Here is a 25,536-nt window from a genome sequence, read left to right as displayed (position 1 = left end):
TCCTCTTTGTGAATATCAACCATGATTTTGTGTAAGAAAGCTTTAGGATCGAATATTTTCCAGAAATAGGGCACTTTTATCATAAAAAATCATAGAAAAATCAAGGTGTTTGTGGGTCGTTTTTTGGGTATATGGCTTGATTAAGCGATTTTGACGGGTGGAGGTCGTTTTTAATTTTCAAAATTTAAACAAACTTCCGTTAATTATATATTATCCACATGTGTTTAAATCTTTTCAGTTTAACTTGTTTTACATGTTTAATGAATCTTAAGTATGTCACGTCAGTTTTTCTAATTTAAAAAAAAATTGCAAAATATTTTTAGGGTTTTTTTTTTAAATGTAAACTTGGGAGGTCTGACCAGTTAAATTTCCTCGTTGTTCTGGATGCTGGACATTCGGCTAACAAAACAAGAATATGCTGCAGATTGTGGCTGCAAAGAAGAAGCCTAAAAATATTGTCAAGAATCGATGTTGAGAAGGACCATGCACAGCATGTTCTTTGAGGTCCAAAGCTACTGGCAGGAAAAAAAAAAAAAATTGTGGCACATTCATAACCATGTGCATACCTTGACATGTACAAGGAAGTATATTACAAAAAACTCTGAGAAATCGATGGTTCAAGTTAAGATCCTAGCTCCTTAATAAACAAATCCTGAAGGATATAAATCAAACATGTTCATAAGACAGATTTAAATGGATTTGTTGTGGATTCATAATGCATAAAGCCGTAGTATGAATACTGATTACAACTAATAAATTACATTGAGCACCGAGGAAATTTAAGTGGAAAATACCGAACTTGCTCTGATGAGCATTTTGCCCCTGTTGTGGTTTATTCAACCTGTTCAATGCTACATGCAGCTTTAGCGATTTGTAGTTGATAGTTAAAATTTACATGAGAAGTGTGCTTGGTTACGAAAAAAAAGTAAAAAAGGGGTTTTTATTTTATTTTATTTAAAAAAAACTTTAATAGGGTATGCCAGAAAATTTAAAGTCAAATATATAAAATAGATAATGATATTTTTGAAATTTCAATACTTTAAATAATATTAAAAAGTATTTATTAATTTTGCCAATAAACATAAAATAGTTTATTTTAAATCCTAGTTTTGAGATCTTAATAACTAAACAACTTTAAAAAGATATTCCAAAATGCTTTAACTTTAAACAAGCTTCTTGATAAATAGATAAATCTAATCAAATAAATTCTTAAAGATTTTTGACCGGTAGATTAACAATTTAAATATCTTTTAGTAGTAATACCGAAATACTTTATTATATTGAAAATTCCTTTACAAAGCACCGAGAGATGATCTTACATAAGATCTGGTACATACTACAATACATAATAATATTCGACAACAAAGTTGAAGCTGCAACTTGATTGAAAAGTCAATCAATCTTGTAGAGGCACCCATCTGTGGATAGTTCAGATGGTTAGAACAAATTAAGGATAATATGAATAGACATACAGTCTCATGTTTGATACCCCATGTGAAAGCAATTATTTGTCAAGCATTTTCTAGTCGACGTTGCCTATATGTGTTGGGATTGTGCCTTGAATCCCATATTGCTTGGGAATGAGAGTTGCGAAATGACTCTTTCTTTTAAATAAACTAGTAGATTGAGCTTTTAAAATATCTCAAAAAGTGTAAGATAGACACAGAATAATAGTCATTGTGGGTTGTTATTAGAGGTGTAATTAGACTTTTTGGGATAGTGTAAAGAGTTTGTAATTTTTCTCTTCTAAAAATTACACAATTGTAAGTTTTTACTTAATAAATTGTTTTAGTGGATAATAGATGTATGCTAAATTGATTGGGCCAAACTACTTTAAAATTCTTGTGTTTTGTTTGTTTCATTTTTAGTTGTTGGCTTTAATTTTGCATTTGAGTTGTGAGAATCATTTTCTAACAATAGGCAAATGGTCCTCGCCTCCCTTTGTACCATTTTCTTATTTTATTAGTTGCAAAGGGTAAAGACATGGGCATTGCAAATAGAAGAATACTTGGATAGGTCCAGGAGTTGACATTGATATCATTGCACTATCCATCGCAAATAAGGCTACATACACCTCCCAAAACAAAGGATAATTGCTAGTGAGTACCATGATGGTGTACAAGGATGTAAAAAACCCAGCATTATTGAAGAACATGAACCACTACGATACCATGAGAAGCTAAAATTGCTTGACCTTTTTACCATCTTCATGACTAATTCCGCCTGGAGGACTTAGGACAGCCTGGTAAGTCGCAGTTGCCAATAATACAGCTACCACTAATAAATCAGATCTAACTCGATTCAAGTCACTTCCTTCCCATTCGAATTTGAAGTATTCTTCTCAGTTCATTATTTCTTCTCGAGACAAATTTCTTGGCGTTGGTGACATATTATTTTCAACTACTGGTAGTTCAGATTGGACCGGAACTTGAATTTCAGCTTGGTGGGAACTTGTGGAGCTCTCCGCAACAGCATATTTGAGGACCATTTCAATGTCACCATAGCTAGTTTCACATGGGAAAAGTAGAAGATCAAATATAGTTAGGCCACTCTGGCTCTTAGCATTTACTTGCAACACCCCATGATTTGTAATGTTGCACTTCAATAATAATTCTAACATCTGTTCACATCGTGCAAAAACAAAGTATTGTTATATTATAATAATAATGAAATAATGAAACACATATGGATCTTATTGATATTTCTAAAAACTCGCCTGACGATTTCTTCTAGCGGCAGCTAGGTGGAGAATGGCGTTTCCTTCCTCATCCTTCAGGTTTAGTATTTCTAGTTTATTGTTTTGCTTTAACCATTCCACAAAGTTTCAAGAGCCTGAAACTGGTTGTTTTTCACAGCGAGATGAAGAGCAGTTTCGCCTCTTACGGCTACCTCTGAAATAGTGGTACAAGAAACCGCAAGAAGATGACTAATTATCTCAACCCTTCCTTTGGTGCAAGCACAATAAAGAGGAGTCATTCCATTCATTCCTTTGAGATTGCAAACTTCATTACTTACTTTCAAAAGCTCTCGGACTGTCACGTTGTGGCCAGTTGCTGCCGCCATGTAAATAGCGCCAAACCCATGTTGGTTCAGTTCGTGAAGATATTCCACTGCATTAATTTTACGTCTGATGAGTTCCTTCACAAAATAAACGTGTCCAAGCATGGCAGCAACGTGCAGAGGAGTATCGCTGCTACTGATTGTTACACGCTCCAGGATCATCATGAAGAAGTTGAAGAAGAAGTTCAGTGTTTCCTTCTCTTGCAGCCATAAACATTGAGGGATCCATTTGTTCTAATGCAAGGCAGATTTTTGGAGATCTTTTGTTTCCTTCTTGTCAAAATAGATAGATTTCGAGTTGACAGAACAAACAAAATGAAAGACGTGCGCTGACTTATGCACAAAGGAAAATCCTGTGCAATTTCTTTGATGTTCAACGCACGAAGGAAAAATATCTGATCCCTGTATTTTTTGTTTATTTTGAAAAGGATAACTTTTTGAAAAAATAGTAAATGCATCCTTTAATTTGGCATAGGCTTGATAATTTTATTGTTTAAGACAAACTATTCTATATAAAAACAAAAATACCCTCAAAGATGTTTACATGTACAGTTAAATAAAGGATATAATGTTATACATATAAGATTAAGTTGATTTGGTTGATTTTATTTCATTTATTTTATTATTATATAATTAAGGTGATGTTGTTAAATCAAGTGTCATATACGTTCATCCCATATTAAGTCGATATTGTCAAATAACTATTACATATTTACATAGATTCATATAAAATTGGGATTGCAACTTTATACACATAATGTTATTGTTGAATAAATAGTCCATAAGTAGCTTGGTGTTTAATATGAGGAGAGGACTTAGAAGAACGGAGGAGAAAAGAAAATGTAGAATTTTGTTTGATTTAACATTTATTGATTTCATTAAAATAGTTGCACATTTATACTTATGGGTTCCCCTAAGGTATAATCAAATAATAAAAATCCCATATAGTTATAGTAATAACAAAAGTTTTCCCGTCTTTAAGTTTTTGTTGTAAAGATAAAAGGTAAAAGAATAATATAGTAATTATTTATTAACCATCGTGTTATAAATTACAATGGTACACTAATGACTTACTATCTCATATTCAAACTACACACATCTAAATTTAATAAAAGCACATTCAAATAAGAAACTTAAATGTGGTAATCTAGGTATTAGTCTTTTAGATTAAAAAAGCGGGTAGATTTGTCACTTTCAAAACCCTCTGTGTATTGCAATTAAAGCAAACCTCAAAATTGAAAATGTTTTAATCTCTTAAGATTTAAGAAGGGCTTAATTGTTACTTTTAGATTCTATTGTAGTTACGACTACAAATTCTCATGCCAGTCCGCAAACTGCGTCTGGAAAATTTTAATGCTGGGCGGTTGTTATGTACAGTCAACGAAACACATCCTATTGGTTAGGTTTTCACGAACGGGCCCAGTGTTTTACGAGGGTATTTAACGATTATACATAATTTCATATTGAGAATGGAAAATGTGATTACATAAAAAGAACACTCGTAGCATGATTAAAAATAAATATATTGGATGAATACACATCTATGTATGTATATGCCAGCCAATGTTACAACTCACAATTGCTTAAAGGAAAGAGCCGCAATTCTAATTCAATAAACAATTGAACACAACCAAGTAGTTAAGCGACTCTCCTCACGCAACTCTTTGGAACATGGACATTATGGAAGTGTGGCTCCTTTGGAGTGGTAGGTTTTCTTCTCATTGAGGACGTCGTAGGAGTAAGAGTTTTGTTGACTGCCTGGGAAGCACCATTGTCCATTGGTTTTGCTGCTACCTTGGTTCTACAGACCGTAGGAGATGATTCCTTTATTACACCAAGTTGACCGGCTGCCAACCGTGAATTAATTGTTTTCTTCTTACTCGATTCAATCCTGCAAAATCAGTGGGTTTAAACTTTAGAGTCTGAAGATCATACATTATTTGTCCGTAGGACAATAGCAATTGCTCACCCTCGAGTCCTTGCCAGCGCTTTCATATATGATAACTTGGTCCTTTTCAAGCTTCCCTCAGATCTTTTAGCCTCTTTATCTTGGCTAAATTCCTTCTCTGAAGCTGCAACCATACGTCTCTGTGGAGTTGTGGATTTTTTTCGTATTGCTCCTTCTGGAGTCTGTATGCCCATTCTTTGCTGCATATCACAATCATTGAGAATTTTAGCCAAATTTCTATATAATCATCCAGGAAGAAGCGCTAATCAAGATATTTGTTTTCCTTTCTTAGGACATAGACTTACAGGTTGATCCTTTTCTGTTGTTCTATCTGGTTCTTTTTCACTGCCTTCATGTCCATCACTGGTACACTCAATTTGTTCAATGCACTTTTCATCTCTCTGTAATCAGAAAAATAAGCGAATAAAAATTAGTCTAGATCTTTTATCGACCATAATGAAAAATCAAATTATTCTCATTTTAAAACTTACTTGGATAACTGCATTCTGAGGTCTCCTCTGCAAGTTTCCACCAGGGGATTTCACAATTTTTGTGATTTCTTTCGGAGGTTCATCACGATGTAGTTTCTTCTCCAAGTTTGCCTCCTTAAGAATTCGTCTTTCCTACAAGAAACAAAATACTATTTAGACACTACTGAAATTTTGTCTTCCAAATCTAGTGACCTTAAAAGATTTGGCATACATCAGTTCTTAGCCTAAATGGCTTGGGATTTGTGAGCTTAGGTTTTCTATAGTTCACCCCTTCAGCACATGCAACAGCAGCAGTGGAGTTCCCTTTAGATGTCTTGCCCATTCCTTTCATTCGCTGCATTGTTTACATACATATTTGGAAATTAGAAACTAAAATGAAGGCAAAGGACTTAGAAATACACATGACAAGAACAAATATGTATTCTAGCAAAGAACCCCACCATTCGAGTGCTTCTCTGCTCTTCATGATTGCCAAGAGTTTTCTTCTTTTCCATATGGCTGGATTTTAGATCCATTTTTCTGCAAACATTTCACATAAATAGTGATTATTAGTTGTTAAAGTGTCAAGCGCATAACGACAAGAACATAAAAAATCGAGAAGAGTTTTTCACCTGTTATCATCAGAAGATGAAGCATTTTCCTTGTCATCACAGTTGTTCATGACTTCACCTGCATTTTCCTTGTTATCACAGTTGCGCATGACTTCACCTGTATTTTCTTTATCATCAGATGCATTTTCATTTTCATCATTCTCAATGACTCCAGGCATGACCCTCTTCTCCGTAGTTGGTTTAATTTGGTTGTTCTCCACACTGCTTCCTTCGTTTGTCTTACTGTCCTCTTCACTTGGAACTGGGAAGTCTGCAATATCATGTTCTCCTTTATCCCTCTCTCCACAATTTGAAAGAGAGGTTGTATCACCTGTTGAGGCGTCTGATAAAGCTTCGCCTTTGTTCTCAACCTTCAGAGTTACTAAACATTCCTTGTCTTTATTGCTTTCATTAGTCTTACAATTACCTGATGTCAAGCACACTTCAAGAGAACCATTTCTCGATTTCCCTTCAATCTCCATGTCACTGGAGTCATTTTCAGTCTCTTCACCGGGAGCAGTACAGCAAGCCTGCAGTAAATCCTTCTCCTTATCCTTTTTCTTCAAACATTTTGCAGATTTGGCCTCCTTTGACCGGCAATTTTGGGAGCGCAGGGAATCATAGACCCGGCTTTTGACCTCTCGGCCTCTAAATTGTTTTCTTGAAGCATCTACAGGCAGTAGTTTATTACAGTTAGATAGATTCTTCTTTCCACTAGTGATTTCAAGCTTCTTCATCCCTGCACATATTGTCCTCATACGACTACTCAACTCTGCAGAAGTCTTTATCCTGACTGTCTTCTTTGGTGAATGAAATACCAGAGCCTTGGCCACAATTCTATTCTTTGGAACTGCAATGGTTGTTGGTTTTGGATTTCTAACAGTATGAAATGTACCATGATTCGAGAGGCGTTTTTTGTTCCGTGGACTGGTCAGACACTTGGCTAAAACAGATGATTGTTTTTCCTTCCCCATTGGCGTTCCACCATGCTTAGGAAGAGCTCTGCCTTTGACTTTACCATCAACCATCTTTTGAGATATGGAGGAGATCAGCGCCAATCTTGACACTCTAGACCTCAAAGGTTTTGCCGGAACTGTAAGCGGACATTTCGCATTTGCACTACAAATTTAAATAAACATAACAATGTTATTTCAACCTCAACATAATTATGCAACCTACAAATCACATGTATAAATTAAGTTCAAATAATTCAACTTCCATGAGGGGTTGAACTCCGATCCTCAAAGTTTACAACTCATCCCACATTCAATTTCAATCATTAAAACAACCTTGCACAGCTTAGAAACACCTAAAGGGCATAAAGAAATTTCCCCAAATACCTTGATTTTTTTCCATAGAGTGCTTTCCGAAGCCGAACATTTGGACTCCTTGCAGCCATGACCTGCACAAACATTAATTACTATCATTTACCCATTTCAATTTAGAGAATGAAACAAATAATAATAATAATAATAAACTAACCCGAAGAACAAAATTCTTGTAGATCGCTTCAGAATCCATTTCTTCTTCATGCTTTTGGTCACACCCTAAGGTTCAATTAACAAAAATTTAAAAACTCAAACTGTTACGATGTCGTATTTACCAACAAAGCTCGAAATTAGCATACAAAAAAAAAAAAAAAACCTGAAATGGAAACAAAAACCCTAATATAATTGAGAAAGAAAAGGCAGAGTAGAGTGACTAACCGACACGGAGGCAAAACCAGTAGCGATCTTCGATTGAAGAACGGTGGCGATCAGGTGCGGTGAGGTCCACGAACTTGGGGGCTTCAATCTTCTCGTAGAAGTCGTCTCCGAGAGATTGTGCGCCCTCAATCTGGATCTCTTCGTCCATGGCGTAAAGAAAGAAAGCGAAAGAGGGCTTGATGAAGGAGCGTGAGTGAGAAGTAGTACTGGTTTTGGCTATGGTGAATGAGTGAGACTGAGGCAACCGAGGACATTTTTAAATCCGTTGAAGACGAAGTAGCCGTTAGACAGAAGGTGTATTATTTGGACAAATATTTTATTATTGTCAGAGAAACGGGCCTCTGGGCCGGGCCGGACTGGAATGCGAGGTATTGCGTTAACTTTGGACCTGATATAAATACTACCACATTTTTACAACTTTATGACCCAATCCATTTTATAGGAAGTTAAATAAGAGATATTTTTATAATTGAAGTAATATTACCAAATCAATTATCACATAAATTCGGATATAAAGTCAAAAATTTTTGTGTATCGTATTATTATTATTATTATTATTTTTTTTAAGTTGTATATTATTATTTTTTTCATTTATGGGAAAATATTTCATAATGAATGGTTGGGGTCGTAAAAATGCAACTATCTCACGATAGTAATGGCAGGTCACTAGCGCAAATGGCAAGATGAGAGGGCAAGTGGAGGTAGGGTTTGAAAAGGTGAGGATGGGGGATCGAATGGTGGTGACAATAGTGATTTCTGATGTCAATAATGGCCAGAATTTGGTTGAGAAACAGTGAGATTGCGAAACAACTATTACAGAAACAACCAAATAAGCACCATTCGACGAACAATGAGCAATCAGGCGGAGAGGGAGGGAAAATGGGGAATCAGGTGGGGAGGGAGGGAAAATGGGGAAAATGGTGTCAATTTTACACCGATTTTCAGTGTCAGAATTTGGCTGAGGCGCGTTGTAGTCGCCAAAGATTGGGGTTTAATATTTAGGTAAGGTATTTTCGTCCTTACAATGTATTTAATAGAAATTGTTAAAGGACTATAATTTTTGGATGGCAAAATGGTATTTAAAAAATGTGAGGGTGTGAAATATTAGGCTCCGTTTGGTTGGTTTTTTAGAATACTATTATTAATATTCCCAAAAAAGTTAAACAGTAAAATACCTAAAAACTCACAATATTATCTAATATTACTCAACTTTTTTTAAACTCCCTAAATTTGTTAATTTAATTAAATACAGCTAAATATTTTTTTTCAAAATTGCAAAAACACCCCTAAACCCACATTATACCAGATTCTGATCACCACTACCGGAAGTTGGCTGGAATCTGATATAATGGTACACACCGGCTGAATCTGGGCAATAGTGCACCGATCTAGCCTTTTTCTGCCAGATCCACGAAACGACGGCCAATATATGGTCGTCGTTGACCATCAACGACGGCCGTATCTTTGGCTATCGTTGACGAGCAAATGCAACCAGATCTGGCCGTCAATGGCTAGATCTAGCCGTAGATCTGGCCTTTGCCGGCTAGATCCACCGTGGATCTGGCTGGCAAAGGCCATATCGGCTTAGAGGCTCATGACCGACGACTCCAGCCACCCTCCGGCGGTGGTGGTCGGCTGTGATTATTTAATGGGTAGGTTGAGAGTATTTTTGTTAACTTTCAAAGTTTTATTATAGGAGTGTTTAGTAAATAAACAAACATAGGAAGTATTTTTATTAATTTTTAAATCCTACACCGTAATACCCGTCCAATTCAATTTTTTTTTAACTTTTTTTTAAAAAAAATTTCTAAAAAATGTAAAAAAGTGAACCAGGAGCCTTAACAACTCTTTTTTCGGGTGGGAAAAAGTGCGTTAACTCGTAATAATAATAATAAAAAAGATGTGACATCTTTTATGGCCACTGGGGAAGTTTTTCTTATCCCATATCATGACTTTCCCATGAATTTATTATTTATCAGCCTGTCATAACTGCGGGGAGGATATAACCGCAATTCCGGTAAAAGACAGAGAAAATACAAATATCTAAAATAATTCTAAAAAATACAAAATCGATAAATACTTATTACCTAATTGGATATTTGGATTTAGTTTTAGATAAATGAAAAAGAAAATATCTCATTTAGTTCAGGACGAAGATACCCTCGTAAAATATTGACAATAGCAGGTGTACCCTCAATGTGACCCAATCAGCCCTAATCTTTCTCAGAATGCCAAAAGTAGAACTCAGGTTCCGTCTCTAAACCGATTGGGCTCTCTCTGTTTCGACCTTTTATGTTCGGATGTTTAGCCTCTGTTTAAATTATTTAAGGTCAGCTTTAACTTTCAGATCTTGGTACTCTCATAAATTCATAATGACTTTGTTCTGATAGATTTCCTATTAAACTCTTGCTTTAATTATTATTATTTTTGAATTATGTATGTGGGTGTCTTTAGATTTTGTCTAATTTCTTATATTTTTATGGTTAGATGTGATTTATGATCTTTTTTATTTCTGGGTTCTAGTTTTGTTGAGTTTCGGAAGTCCGTTTTGTTGGTTGTTTTGTTAACAGATGAAAATGTTTCCATTTTGGATTTGGTTTTGAACATGATTTCACTCTTCTGAATGAATTTATAATCAAAATTTAGGTATTGCGGTTGATATATTTTACTTTAGTATGTGTTGGTATTATATTTTTTCTTTTTCTTTTTCTTTATTTATAGAAAGGATGTTAAACAAACCAAGTATTTCTTAACAACCAAAAATAAAATTGAGTTCATAAATATTTCATGCTGATATTAAGTTAAATTCCTAGCATTGTCTTTTTTTTTTTTTTTTTTTCTCTTTTTGTTATATTTCATTAATACACATCAAGTTTTATAGATAGGCTTAATAAATAGACTAGGGATATTATCGTGAACCTTTCTGGCAATTTTGGTTAAATGTTGACCTCTGTGGTTTAATTTTTTTCACAGATCTGCCCTTTAATTTTTTCAGTTGAATTGTCATCATATATTTTCACTACTGTTGGTTGTTCTGTCAAGCAGTGCTAATTGGAGATCTGTAACAAATTTTAAACTAGGGAGTAAAATTGTGGGGAAGGTAAACGATATTAGTCCAAATTTATGTTCTCTATCTTCATAAACATGGGAAGTCAATTCTTTGCTTTGCATGAATTTCAGTTTGTGTTTCTCTGGTGTTATTTGTTGCTAGAAATCATTTTCTATTTTGTCTTTTTGGTTAGAGTGAGCATCAGTGAACCCTAATTTCTTATATGAAAGGAATGGTTTCCTCCGTATGAATTTAAATGTTATTTCTTGTCTTCATGCAGACTTCTTTTGATGTTCATTCCAAATGATGTTCCTTTTAGACTTGTACATACACTCCAATAATTGTACTCTTCACAAACTTTTTGCTGATCCGGGTAGAAACATGTTGAACATTTGGAGATCTAATTGAAGGGGTTGACTTCTGACTTTGTGTTAGCTATCTGCATGGAGGACCATACTTTTGTCATTGGTCAAGAATTTCCTGATGTAAAGGCCTTCAGGAACGCAATCAAAGAAGCTGCCATTGCACAACATTTTGAGCTTCGTATTATAAAAAGTGACCTGATTCGATACTTTGCAAAGTGTGCCACGGAAGGTTGTCCATGGCGCATTCGCGCAGTTAAGCTCCCTAATGCCCCAACTTTTGCCATAAGAAGCCTTGAAGGAACACACACATGTGGGAAGAATGCACAAAATGGACACCATCAAGCATCTGTGGATTGGATTGTGAGTTTCATAGAGGAAAGATTACGAGATAATATTAATTACAAGCCAAAGGATATATTGCATGACATTCATAAACAGTATGGGATCACAATACCATATAAGCAAGCTTGGCGTGCGAAGGAAAGGGGGCTTGCTGCGATTTATGGCTCTTCTGAAGAAGGATATTGCCAGCTTCCATCATACTGTGAGCAATTAAAAAAAACCAATCCTGGAAGCGTTGCGGAGGTTTTCACTACTAGTGCAGATAATCGCTTTCAGCGGCTCTTTATTTCTTTTTATGCATCAATATATGGCTTCCTGAATGGGTGCTTGCCCATTGTCAGCCTTGGTGGAATCCAATTAAAAAGCAAATACCTTGGTACCTTACTTGCAGCCACTTCTTTTGACGCTGATGGTGGGTTGTTTCCAGTTGCATTTGGTGTTGTTGATACAGAAAACGATGAGAGCTGGATGTGGTTCTTGTCAGAATTACATAAGGCTTTAGAGATGAATGCTGACACTATGCCAAGGCTCACTTTTTTATCAGATGGACAGAAAGGCATTGCAGATGTGATAAGGAGAAAATTTCCAAATTCTTCTCAAGCACTCTGTATGCACTACTTGAGTGAAAGTGTTGGCAAAGAGTTCAAGAACTCAAGGCTTGTGCATGTTCTTTGGAAAGCTGCAAATGCTACGACTACTCTTGCTTTTAAAGATAGAATGGCTGAAATAGAAGATATTTCTTCTGAAGCTGCAAAATGGATACAACAATTTCCTCCTTCCCGCTGGGCATTAGTACATTTTGTAGGAACACGGTATGGCCAACTCTCTTCAAATATTGAGGAATTTAATAGATGGATTCTAGAAGCTCGGGAATTGCCCATAATCCAAGTGATTGAGCAAATTCACCGTAAACTAATGGCAGAATTTTTGGCCCGGCATATGAACAGCAATTCTTGGTATTCTGTACTTGCCCCATCCGCTGAAAAGCGTATGATAGAAGCCATTAACCATGCGTCGAAGTATCAAGTCCTTAGATCAGATGAAGTAGAATTTGAAGTTTTATCAGCTGAGAGATCAGAGATTGTGAACATTGGGACTCATTGTTGCTCCTGTCGAGATTGGCAGCTTTATGGAATACCTTGTTCACATGCTGTTGCAGCACTCATCTCATGTCGGAAAGATGTATATGCCTTTACAGAGAAATGTTTTACTGTTGCCAGTTACCGAGAAACATATGCAGAAGAAATTCATCCCATCCCTGAAAAAATTGGATGGAGAAAGATTGGTGAGGGCTCAGATGATGACACACAGGTTGTGCGACCTCCCAAGTTTCGTCGACCACCAGGACGTCCAGAAAAGAAACGAATCTGTGTTGAGGATCTTAACCGTGAAAAACAAACAGTGCATTGCAGTCGGTGTAACCAAACTGGACATTACAAGACAACTTGCAAGGCAGAGATGATGAATAGTATTGAACAGTTTTAGGTTTCTAATTTTGTAAATTAATAGATTATATGAACTTTGTAGCCATATTGTCAACCAGAATAGCGTTCCCATCCCTTATGTTTAGTGAATACTTCTTGTAAAATAGGAAACCTCCACGCTATTTAACAATGTACTTGCAAGTTGAAACAACATTAAGAATAGTAGATATCCTGTGCATCCTAGTTCATGGTTTCAAATGTGTATTAGTACTTGTAATCTTGTTTATTAATTAGGGATCAGACTAACCCCAGATTGCTTATACAAGTCTTGGATAAGAATCTACAACACATTAGAATGCCCTTGTCGATGATACTTTACTCGGACAGCATCAAGGATTTCTCGAACGTAAATATTTAAACATCTCTTACAGTCTTACTCTCTCGTCTTACTAAGAATATAGAATCTAGTGAATTAAGGTCAATTCCAGGTATAGAAGTAGTAATTTCAAACCCAAAAGTTAAATGTATTCGAATACCATATTCTGAAGTTGACAAAAGCTTTTTTTCGTCATTCTGCAATTAGGCGATGAAAGCTCAGCGTTGGCTATATATGTTTTTATCATGGACAAATACATAAAAGAAATAAATAGTTGCTTGATTTAATAAATGAATCTTATTGATTGTGTTTATACATATAGTTCCATACAGCTTTCAAAAAGTATGGAACACAATGCTAATGCTAGAAAACAGCTATTCCAGAGTTTGCGTTGCATTGTCTATTAGCCCCAGTTTCCTAACTACACGAAACAAAGAACAGGCTTATGTTAGGTCCAAAGGAAGAGAATCAGTCGGACACACTGATCAATTGTACAACTGCTTGAATCTTTTGCAGGCTTCTAAAATATTTCCTCTGTGGCCAAAGGCACTAACCCTGATGAAACCTTCACCACCAGGTCCAAAACCACTACCAGGTGTGGTAACCACATGAATTTTCTCAAGAATCTCACCGAACACATCCCATGAACTTAGGCCGGGGAAATGAACCCACACATATGGTGCATTCTTCCCTCCATACACATTAAATCCAAGAGAAGTAAAGGTCTTCACTATGATATCAGTATTTTCTTTGTAGAAACTAACCACCTAATGCATAGCCTGCAAATTTTTGAAGTGCATAAAACTATAAGTGCTGTATTAACAACAATGTGATGTATGCCAGCGAGGCCATTAAAAGAAATCAGAGAGAAAGAGAGTAATTCCGTCAACTAAAACAAAATGGAACCTTCTTGTTTCTTTAATGAAGTTTGGCTGCATTTCGAAAAACTAAAATGACACTGACCTCAAGACCTTCTGGTGAAAGGCAAGCAAAACCACCAGCTTGGGAGATATTTGATGCACCATTGAAGCAAGTGCATACAATTCGGTTGAAGTCCCTGGCAACAGAAAATCCATCAGAAAATAAAAGCTCTTTTGGAACCACAGTCCAACCCAGACGAACCCCTGTGAACCCAGCATACTTGCTAAATGATGCGGTCTCAATTGCAACCTGCAATACCAGCAAACATTACACATAAGTGAAATACAAATAGGTTATATAGGAATTACACATAAGTGAAATACAAATAGGTTATATAAGAGTGCTGAGATTCAATTCAAAATGGCTGGGTAAACCATTCAACAGTGCAATGCAAATAGCTATTAAATGCACCAAGAATTGTTCTATAATACAGGACAATACAAATAGCAATTACGTGTATCGAGAATTGTTCAATACATATAAAAGAAAGGGAAAAGATATAACATGGCAACAGACATCCTGATTGAAGGAAGCAGTCTATTCTCTCTGGATAATGGTAAACAAGTTATCATAAAACACCAAGGGAAAGCAATAACATAACGATCAAGAAAATACAAAGCATAACCACACAGAACTTCATGTGGACAACTAGAAAAGCAAAGCAGTTTGATGAGAAGTCAAATGGTGATTCTATTCAAGAACTGAAGATCGCAGCCTTTTACCAGGAACATTTAACATGACAATTCTAAGACGCCTAACTAGGACTAAAAGCAATCAGCATACGATGCATAAGAAATAGAACCATTCTAAATGGCATACAAAATAAGACAGAAATATTCTCTATGGGATGTCTAATAATACCCTAGATTCTGAAGTTGAGAAATACAAAAATCATACTTACAATATCATAACACGAGACCATGCGAATTATCGTAAACAAAGTGTCATTACCATATAGGTCACAAAGTAGAACTGGAAATCTACTTAGATTGAGATGTCTAATAGAAAGTTTATAAAGTAATTACACTGAACTGTATTGTTTGACTATAGAACTCTGCTGATTAACAAGGGAGTGAGTATAAATGACAACAAAATAGTAAAAAGACCACGATAAGCATTGCAACCAAAAGTGAATGATCAAGTCAAGAACTACCTCTTTGGCTCCGACAATTTCAAAGATGGAGCGTGGATTATCATCTGACATATACATGGCATATGCAGAATCAAATACTATGATTGACCCATTCTTCTTAGCAAATTGAACCAATCGAGTTAGTTGATCCCTTGTTGCTGAAGCACCAGTAGGATTATTTGGTGAACAGAAAAATATGATATCTGTTCGAGCAACTGTTGATAAATCAGGAAAGAAACTGTTCTCTGGAGAGCACCTCATATATTCAATGTTTTCATACCTCTCAACATCTTTTTGGAACTTTCCTGTCTGGCCCATAATGACACTTGAGTCTACATAGGCCTGCATTTGGACAAAGAAAGCTCTAGCATAAGAGAATATCTCATTAGAACAAACACAGAAATACCATTCACTCGCAGGATTAGTATTTTCTTTCTTTGCAATTTGATCCAATTCAATCGGAAAAATACTACACAAACCCACAATAATTTGATTATTGTCAACAACTTTTCTAGATCAACCATCCAAGAGAGCAATTAGAAGGACTGTTATACATGTCTTGAAGAAAGAGGTAGTGGGAAAAGGCTGGAGCAGGTACACCAGAATTACATCAATGAGCCCCAACTTCCATAGAAACAATCCATCTTCCAAATGCCATTACAAAATGGACGATAATGAGAAAAACAAACTTGAAGTAAACATGACCATATGAAACAAATATAATTAAATGAAAAAACAAAATCACTCATACAACAAAAGAAAAAATTTCCTTCCATTTTTTAAAGAAATGGATTACCGGATATGATGGATCTTGTACTGCCATAGTAACATTAGAACCAAAAACAACCTGGCACAAAGTGAAAAGAAAGCCAACATGATTATGTTTTATAGATAAACTTAATGTCAAATCAACCAAATCTTCAAAAAACTTTGCTTAAACAACATCAACCAATGCTGGAAAGACCAGTAAAAGAGAATCATAGAGTCAAACGAATAACTTAAACTACAACATTAAAATCTAAACAAACCTGAAGACGAGATATATCACATTTTGCTCCATCTGAAACAAATATATCATCTTCCTCTATGCCGAGGTCTCTATAAAATGTTGAAGCAATTGCAGCTCTCAGCGGCTGCAAAGATTGACAATTTCTTTTATCCAACAATTATGGAAAGGTCATTATCAAAAAGAGATGGAAAATACAACAAATATAATTCTATAACTTCAAAAGAAAACCTTATCCAGCAAGAACCCTCAAAATCTTATGATAGTGCATGGTTATAAGACAGGAACCTATATTGAGGTAAGTGCATAAATTTACAGAATATTCAATCCAGTTTTAGGTATAAATGTCAGGTAAACACAAGATACCCTAAATATATTGCATGAAAACTTTACATGAGTAAATTGTTTATCTTGTATGCAATATGATAAACTAAAGACATCCAGAGTTTCAATATGTTCTCCATGATATTATATTATCTTCCAAGTGGTGTCAAGGATGCATGTGTAGCTTTTATGTAGACAAAGTACAAACATCTGTGTGAAGAAGAATTAAAACCTGACAAGAAATGGAAAGAGCATTAAAGAGCTGGTGCCTAAACAGAGCCAAATTAGATTCATGTCTGTTAATAAAATCTCACTGCAACACATAGACTGCTAATATCATGCACTCAGTCTGCAAAATTTTCAAGTTTTCATTTCATCTGGAAAATGTCATATGAACATGCAAGGGCAGCACTATATCTTCAGCCATTGAGCAAAATTGATTGGTAATAGAAAATTAAAGAGCTGGTGTCCAAACAGAGCCAAATATGATATCACATTGTTGATAAACTGTGATATAATAATGTCAGTTAAGAAACAAAATTTTTCCTTACCATTTCACCTTGTCCTGGTCCATAACCACTGTAACCCTCTAGTGTGGATAACCCATAAGTTCTCTGCAACGGAAAAACAATTCAAGCATGCATCACCAACAGGCAGAACATCACTATTAATATATGAAGTCTATGAGGTAAAAGAACCCTTCATTAACATTTTCTTTTTCCATGGAATATATGATGAATATTCCATCTCTAAAACACTAAAAGAAAGTATTGTTTGAGTTGTTCTTTTTTAGTAAGAATTTCGCAGCCAGTGAAATTGAACCATATTTTTAACAACTGAGAAATACCAGAGAATATTAAGAAGTTGTCATATAGGAGGAGATTGCTAAATGTATTATCATGAGTTATGGCAAAAAGACCTTTTAGAATCACTTAGATTAGGAGGCAAAGGCACGGACATTGCAAGCCAAAAGGAGAGTAGGATTAAATATGCATAAAGATTGCACGGTATTAATTATCAAGCTGAATCTTTCTTTTCTATTTGAAGAAAAAATCTTTCTTAACGGAAAAAACAAGGGAATTTTTTAGAAGCAGAGGAAGATGTTTCTTCAAGGCAAACTAAATAAATAAATAATTATAAAATAAAACGTTTAGGATCCGAAACAAAAATTTTCACACATTCGAGGAGGAAAAGAAGGATCCAGTATAGCTGTAACCCTTCATGATTGAATAGATCCAAACGGAGTGTCTGCTGCAGCTAACTGATACAAACAGTCTTGATACTTGAAAGCTGAAATTTGCATTAATATCCTCTTTAAACCCATGTTAGAAACACTACTCTTTTTAGCTAGTGGTAACAGCCACTTAAAATTTAATTTTGCAGGCACAAACATGTGCATACATACCCCAATTACAACCCAAAAGTAAAGGTACTTCTGTTTAAGTATAGTATCAACAATGATGCTCCATTTTCTTAGTTCCTTGACTCTAGACACATGTCATGTAGCATATCTCTGGCCCACCAATTCAGCTTTCAAATTTTGAAACTTTAATTTCAAAGAACAAACAAAACAAAATGAAAGAAAGAAGTAACTTCGGTCCTTTGCAAAAGGAGAGAAACCACCAACATCTCCATTCACATCTTGATAAAACAATAGATGGATAATCATGAAATAGACCAAAATATAAGGTTCAAGAATAAATACCTTCACCATTGCCGAAGTTATAACTTCTGGAATGGGCTCAGTGGTGTCACCAATTCCAAGGCTTATCACGTGTGCATCTGGGTATTTCAGCAAGTGAGCAGCCTTTTTTCTAGCAACCTGTTTCAATACAAATTCAAAACATAAAATAAATAAACAAAATTAGAACTACCAAAAGCTTATCTAACTAGTAATGAAAAAATGGTAACAAAGTAAGATCAAATTTAACAGTGAAATTTATAGAGATGGGAAGGAATGAAAATTAATGATTTGATGCATGAGCTTAAAATTTCTCTGCTTGTAACAAGCTGAAGTCAAAATATTTATCACTAATATGTAACAGAATACAATACAAGGTGTACTAACTTACCCAAAAAAAAAAAAAAAAAATACAATACAAGGTGTACAGATATCTCCCAATCACCTCTCTAATCAGAGCTCTTCAATCAGCTACAAAATTTTATATTTTGAAGCAATTGTGAAACAGAATGTACTGTCTATTGAAGGATCTAGATAACAGAATTAAGGGAATCATTGAAAATCCTTAAATAATCAAATAATTTGCATCACGACAACAACTCATGATAGAAAACATTACATGACATATACATACCTCTGGAAACAGGTAACCAGCTGAAGTTTGGACAAGTTTGCATTGCGAGACACCTTTGTCTGGTAACCTTTACAATAAACCACTATTAGTTATCAAAAAATCAACTACTAGACAGAAGAATCATCTTATTCATCAAGGATTATTTAGTTTATACTTGGATTTGAATTTGTATCGGATCGTGTTTCTTACATTTGCAATATACATATCATTAAAATCATGATGACGATGTTTAACTGAAAAAAAAAATGTACCAGTCTTCTCTTCTCAGGCCTAGCAATGCATCTGCATACACCGATGCTTTTTGCTTGTAGCCGAACATATTCTTGTCTGCAATATTGATTAAACGCAAAAAACAAAAAAAAAAAAAAAAAAAAAAAAAAAAAAAAATTGGTATTAAGGACTAAAGAGATTTGGTGGACACATGATAGATATCATATTATGTATGTTATAAAGACACATGTCGAGAAAAACATAAAGAAATTATAGCATGGATGCTGTTTGGTTGACTGGAGAACTGTGAGGGAAAAAGGGCATAAACAGAACATTAAAATATGGGTCATTTCATTTGGTTTCATAATTTTCTCATCACATCAAACAATAAGAAGCAGCAAAAATAGGTGAATAAATCTTAGAAAATACCTGGAACTGGTGTGGGGTGGGGCTAAAAACGCAGAGGAAGATGAAGAGATAGACATTTGAAGGGAATTATGAGGGATGATCAACAAAACAACCAATCAGTATTCAGTTGCTTGAGTTTAACAGCAAACTTGGGTTCAGCCCAGCTAATTGAGGTGGCATGTCATCTATGTCGTCATCCTGTATCATTCAGTTAACCTTTTACATGCCATGTAATGATATTAGAATTTTTGGATAATAATAAATAGTGCGTTAATAATATTTTATTCACTCAAAAAGGACAAAAATGACTAAAAAAACCATTTTGGGACGAATTTGAAATTCATGACAATTTTAGGGGTCTTTTAAAGAAAGACCTTGCTCATTCTTATCTTCTCCCGTCAACCTTTCAAAATCACATTCTGACTTAATAAACCCCCAAAAGTTTGGTGATTTATAGATACCACCTGCTACAGTAAAAGATGCAAAGGTCAGCCCTCATTTTTTTAGGATCCGTTAAATAAAGGAATAATTATTTAGCCTCCTTTTGGTATTGATAATGCCTTTTAGTTGCTTTCAACCATAGAAAAGATAAATAACCTGCTATGCCCATCAATCACAAGCCACTCCCTATACTTTCACTTCATATCTAGTAGCTCCCAACACCCATGTTAGGCTTAAAAGAATATTAAATTATGTAAAATATCACAAATTTTAATAAGAAAATTGAAAAGAAACTAAAAAAAAAATAAAAAATGAAAAACTAAAATTTTTTGAAAAATGGAAAAATTAAAAAAAATCTATAAAAATGAAAAGAGTAAGAAATATATAAAAAAAAAATTGATTAAAAATTTGGAAAACGTATTTTGTAACAAGTTAAATAAAATCAATACAAATATGAAAAAAAAAAAAAATCAACTTGGCAAATATTCTTTAGATTTTTTTTTTCTAGGTTTTTGTAGTATTTTAAAAAAAAATCTATGCTTAATTTTTCAAAATATTTAAATGTATTTTTTTAATCCATTTTTATTTAGTATTCGTATTGTTAGGTTAAGGATTTGTGTTATTTAATTTTTTTTTTTTCTAATTTTTATAGTTATTTTACCTTTTATTTAAACATGTGTTGTTAATAAATTTTAGATAAATGTTAGGGCCAAAAATCGTCTTGGGCTGACGAGGCCCAATAACGAAATAAACATGTCACGACCCAAGGCCTTAACCCAATCCTGATTGGGCCTACGCTTAAAATCACCTTGTGAACTACCCATTCTATGAGTTTGACTATCCTATAAGTTAAGCTAAACTGAGTTTCAGCCCATTGGCCTGCAACAATCCATAAATAGGAAATCATAATCCCATTCTATTTCCTTTTCTACTAAGATTCCAAATCTTACTCAAACTATCAAACTTAATCTGATAAAGTCAAGAAATCATATCTCTTTCATGATAGGGATTATCTCCCAAAATAGGACTTAGTGTCCTACTAAGATTCCAAATCTTACTCAAACTATCAAACTTAATCTGATAAAGTCAAGAAATCATATCTCTTTCATGATAGGGATTATCTCCCAAAATAGGACTTAGTGTCCTACTAAGATTCCAAATCTTACTCAAACTATCAAACTTAATCTGATAAAGTCAATAAATCATATCTCTTTCATGATAGAGATTATCTCCCAAAATAGGACTTAGTGTCTTACTAGGATTCCAACCCCTTGGGGTCACTATAAAAATAGAGTCTTGCCCCCTTATTAGGCATGTAATCTCCCATAGCCAATCTACACTACTCAAAACCATCTATTCGCTCCTAAAGTTCTTGCTCCGAAGAACCCGACGCCTCTGTCGTAGTCCTAGCTTCCGACCAGACTCTTGGTAATTCTTCATCTCCTTAATTCTTATCAAATAATCTCTTTCAGCCTTGCTGACTTGAGTGTCGGAGTGCCTATGGCAAACACCACTCCGGTGTTTTCCGAAGCTTCACGCTTGTCCTTTCATATGTGCAGGTCTAGCGGATTGTCAGTGGCCTCAACCTCACGGGATCAGACCCTATTTTCATGACGGTAGATTTATTGCATCTACAGTAAATTAGTCAAGTTCAAAATATAATTAGAGTAATTCGTAATTGTGTTTGGTTAAATTCAATTAATTCCCATATTTATTAGGGTTTATGAGGTACTTTCAAGAGTTTTTGGGAGATAACTTAATTTTACAAGTTTTAGGGGGAGTAAATGTATTAATCCTTTATAAAATTATAAAGTTTAGGTATACTTTACTCTTTTACCCTTTACTTTCATTAAAACTAGGGGTGAGCATGGGTAAAAGATAGAATCAAAACTGAAACTGGCCCTATTAGGGTCTGGTTCAAGTTCTGGAAAATAAGAATTAGGAATTCTCAGGTTCGATTCCAATTCTTGCAATATTGGAATCGGGAACCGGAATCGAGGTCCAGGTACCAAGGTAGGAATCAGGACTTAATTATAATTTTTATAAACTATTGGGGCTATATGAAGTTTTTGGGGGTGTATTTGTCATTTAAAAAGTATGGGGTAATTAAAATTAACTTGGGTACCTAGAACTGAAATCGAAACCTATATTTCAGGTTCTGGTTCTAGTTCCAAATCTTAGGAACTGGCTGGTTCCTTCATAAAATACAAGGTACTTGGAAATTCCGATCACCCCTAGTTAAAACTAATTGAAAAAATTTAGGGGCTGAAGACAGGGAGTTTAGAGTAAGTACCACTACCATAGGGGATTTAAAGGGTTAGCCAAGCCTCAGTGGGTTTAAAATACTAATCCCATTAAAGAAAATATGTCAAGTTATCAAATGACATATGTACCCTTAATCAGAATAAATTATTTCCATTTCTTCTATCCAAAAAACTAACCGATCTTTTTATGTTTACTTAAAATCTGACCCACCAAACTCTAATACGTTTTTAAAATTATACCAATTTTCTTTCAATATAAACAATTTTTTTTTTCCCTTTCTTAAAATCTTTTCTCTCACCGAAACTTCGTCCAAAATTCATTAAATTTTTCTCATTCAAAATTAAACTCACCAACTTTCTTATACTTTCCCACTTACCAAAGTTTATCATCAAATTTAACCCAAATATATATACTAAATTCATCAATCTTTTCACCTAATTCCTCGTCCAAAACCAAATACAAAAAGGGAGCTATCGTCAAAAAAATTATAAGAAAACCAATCAAAAAAATATTGAAAGATCCAACCAAATCGCAACGACCATATTTGGTTGTCCAGATCTAGCTATCGTCATCATGGCAATTGGTTGTAGCTTCTTTTTGTGTCATTGGAAGTGGGAGGAAGAGAAGAAAAAGGGAGGAGGATAGAGAAGAGAAAGAGAAAGAGGTGGAGGCAAAGGCGAAGGTCAAAAAAGAGAAAAAATAAATAATAAAGGAAAATTTGTTTAAAAAGTCACAAATACCCTTCTTAAAGTGTAATAATATCAAAAATACCTTGTCACCCATTAAAGTTAACTGATGAAATTAATTGAATGGAGACTGTCGGGGGGGTGGCAAGTGGCATCTACTAAATGGCCAAACATGTGGGGCTTTATAGTACTTATCCTTAAATTTAATATATATTTTAGGGCTATTATCATACACCCCTAGAGAGATAGTAACATTCTAAACACACCCATGATTATCATAAAGTATTAAGTACCCCCTTAATAGGTAGACCTAGCAAAACGGGTTGAGACCCATGGGTCGACCTGTACCTGGGTAAGTTATATAGGGTACAGGTATGTATTATTAAACCCCTGCTTTTAGACCTGTACCCGACCCTACCCATTCTGTAAACGGGTAGATCAAGTACACCCGCAGGTACCCATTTTTAATTTAAAGAAAAAAACCCAAATTGGCATTCTTTGTCTTTCTCTTTCACAACGTGTGAGCTAAAGCCTAAAACACCTTTGTTTGACTTCTCTCTCTCTCTCTCTCCAAACTTAACTTCTCTTCTCTTGTTCATTTCGTAGTCCGCCTCTTTCCTATCAAAATCATTCACAATCTCCATTCATTCCCCTTCCCTAACCCACTAATTTTTCTTCTCAGAGAGTTTTTCAACAACCCACTCTTCTTCTTTGCGACTAAGGGGTTACTAGTATAATAGATCCAATTGATGGCGTAAAAAAAACTTGAATTCACCCAGCCCTTCTCACTTCTGGTTCATCAAGATAGGTTGTAGAGCAGCACATTTCCATTTCTTCAAATTGTTTTCTCTTCATGTTTCTCAAGATTTCGGAGCTTTTAAGAATTTTTCTTTTTTGGGTTTGTTTTGTGTGGTTGAGTTATGGGAAGAATGAAAAACATTGTGTAATTTTGGAAACAAGTTTTCTTTTTGTTTTGTTTTTTTAAGGATTTGAGGATTTTGAGGTTGTTCTTTTTTGGGTATTTGCTTTTGGGTTTGGGTTTGGTTTGAAGAATGGTGATAATGATGATGAGGTGGCGGCCATGGCTACCTCTTGTGAGTTGTGACGAAGAAGTGCGAGGTGAAATTGGTGGTACAGAGGATGGAGGGGTGGGATCTAGCGCATGAGATTGCAAAGAAGAAGGAAGAACAAAGAAAAAAGATTAGCGGTTGAGATTCGTTGGAAGGGTCCTAAAGTTGCTTGAGTACTTTGAGAAGAATGGTTAAGAGGAACTTCACCAGAGAAGCAGGCACCCGCGAGTCCACCCATACCCGTATAAGGTAGGGTACGGGCCTAAAATATTGGACCCATTTAAATCGACCCGTTTAAGACTCGTACCCCTAAGACCCGCACCCGTTTAGAACTGGACTGTACTCGACCCACCCGCCCATTTTGCCAGGTTTATTGATAGGAAGGTTTTTGATAGTTTTAAGGGGAGAAAATAATAATCGAAGTGGGTATTAAATTACTTTTCAAAATTTGTGAGATGTCCAAGGGAGTATTTATATTTCACTACCTCTTTGCGAAATTGTAAATAATAACCCCATATTTTTCATAATGATTAACTTTATGTTATATATATTATGTTGTAATATACTTATATTAAACAATAACACTACGGACACCGAAATATTAGCACCGAATTTCTGTACCGGCCTACGTGTAACGCGTCTCTCCATTTTTTTATAATTTTTTTCTAGTGAATGGCCGTCCATCAAATTTGGACGGCCATTCACTCACATGGACACCCGTCCATATTATATGGACGGGCGTCCTATGCGAGGGACGGCCGTTCATATAATATGGACGCCCGTCCCTAATAAAATAAAATTAAAAAATTTGTAAAAGCTTAGAGATGTATGGACGGCCGTCCATCACCCAAATATTAAAAAAAAAAAAAAATTCTTTAGGGACGCCCGTCCACCAATTGTGGACGGCCGTCCCTTAATTTTGGATGGGCGTCCGTAATTTTTGGACGCCCGTCCATGCATTTGGCTTTTACAAATCTTAAAAAAAAACAATGGACTTGTGGACGGCCGTCCTTTTATTGTGGACGGGCGTCCGTAAGTAATGGACGCCCGTCCAAAAGTAATTAGTAAAAAAAAAAAAAAAATTTAACACTGGACGACCGTCCATTCATTGTGGACAGGCGTCCATAATGAATGGACGGGCGTTCATACTGAATGGACGCCCGTCCATTCATTATGGACGCCCATCCACAATGAATGGACGGTCGTCCCTTATGTAAAGGACGACAGTCCTTTATGTAAAGGACGGCCGTCCACCCCTTATGGACGCCCGTCCATAATGTTATTAAAATTAAAAAAAAAAAAAAATCGCGTTTTAGGTTAAAACATTTGGGGAAGTTTCAAAAATTTTTAACACCCAAGCAGCCATTACCATCTTCTTCGTCTTCCATCTGCGTTACTGTGTCTTCG

General features: G+C 35.2%; 3 protein-coding genes and 1 pseudogene across 3 annotated transcripts; 1 reads left to right on the top strand and 3 right to left on the bottom strand.

The window, feature by feature from the left end:
- Positions 1-2,805: 2,805 nt before the first annotated feature.
- LOC116141614 (ankyrin repeat-containing protein BDA1-like) lies at positions 2,806-3,222 on the bottom strand. Its single transcript, XM_031427089.1, has one exon. It carries the CDS (start codon positions 3,220-3,222, stop codon positions 2,806-2,808), a length of 417 nt encoding a protein of 138 aa, XP_031282949.1.
- A 1,476-nt stretch (positions 3,223-4,698) lies between these two features.
- Positions 4,699-7,117, bottom strand: LOC116141613. The gene is made up of 7 exons (XM_031427088.1): positions 6,111-7,117; positions 5,940-6,018; positions 5,711-5,833; positions 5,500-5,631; positions 5,342-5,409; positions 5,030-5,209; positions 4,699-4,951 (listed from the first exon to the last, which is right to left on the bottom strand). Exons 1-7 carry the CDS (start codon positions 7,115-7,117, stop codon positions 4,699-4,701), a joined length of 1,842 nt encoding a protein of 613 aa, XP_031282948.1.
- A 4,594-nt stretch (positions 7,118-11,711) lies between these two features.
- LOC116141611 lies at positions 11,712-13,036 on the top strand. The gene is made up of 2 exons (XM_031427087.1): positions 11,712-11,753; positions 11,828-13,036. Exons 1-2 carry the CDS (start codon positions 11,712-11,714, stop codon positions 13,034-13,036), a joined length of 1,251 nt encoding a protein of 416 aa, XP_031282947.1.
- A 575-nt stretch (positions 13,037-13,611) lies between these two features.
- LOC116141766 lies at positions 13,612-19,861 on the bottom strand (annotated as a pseudogene).
- Between the last annotated feature and the right edge of the window lie 5,675 nt (positions 19,862-25,536).

The sequence above is a fragment of the Pistacia vera genome, unplaced genomic scaffold (genome assembly GCF_008641045.1).
Source record: "Pistacia vera cultivar Batoury unplaced genomic scaffold, PisVer_v2 Contig40, whole genome shotgun sequence".
NCBI lineage: Eukaryota > Viridiplantae > Streptophyta > Magnoliopsida > Sapindales > Anacardiaceae > Pistacia > Pistacia vera.
Note: the sequence above shows the minus strand (reverse complement) of the source record. Positions and strands in the feature narration are given on the sequence as shown.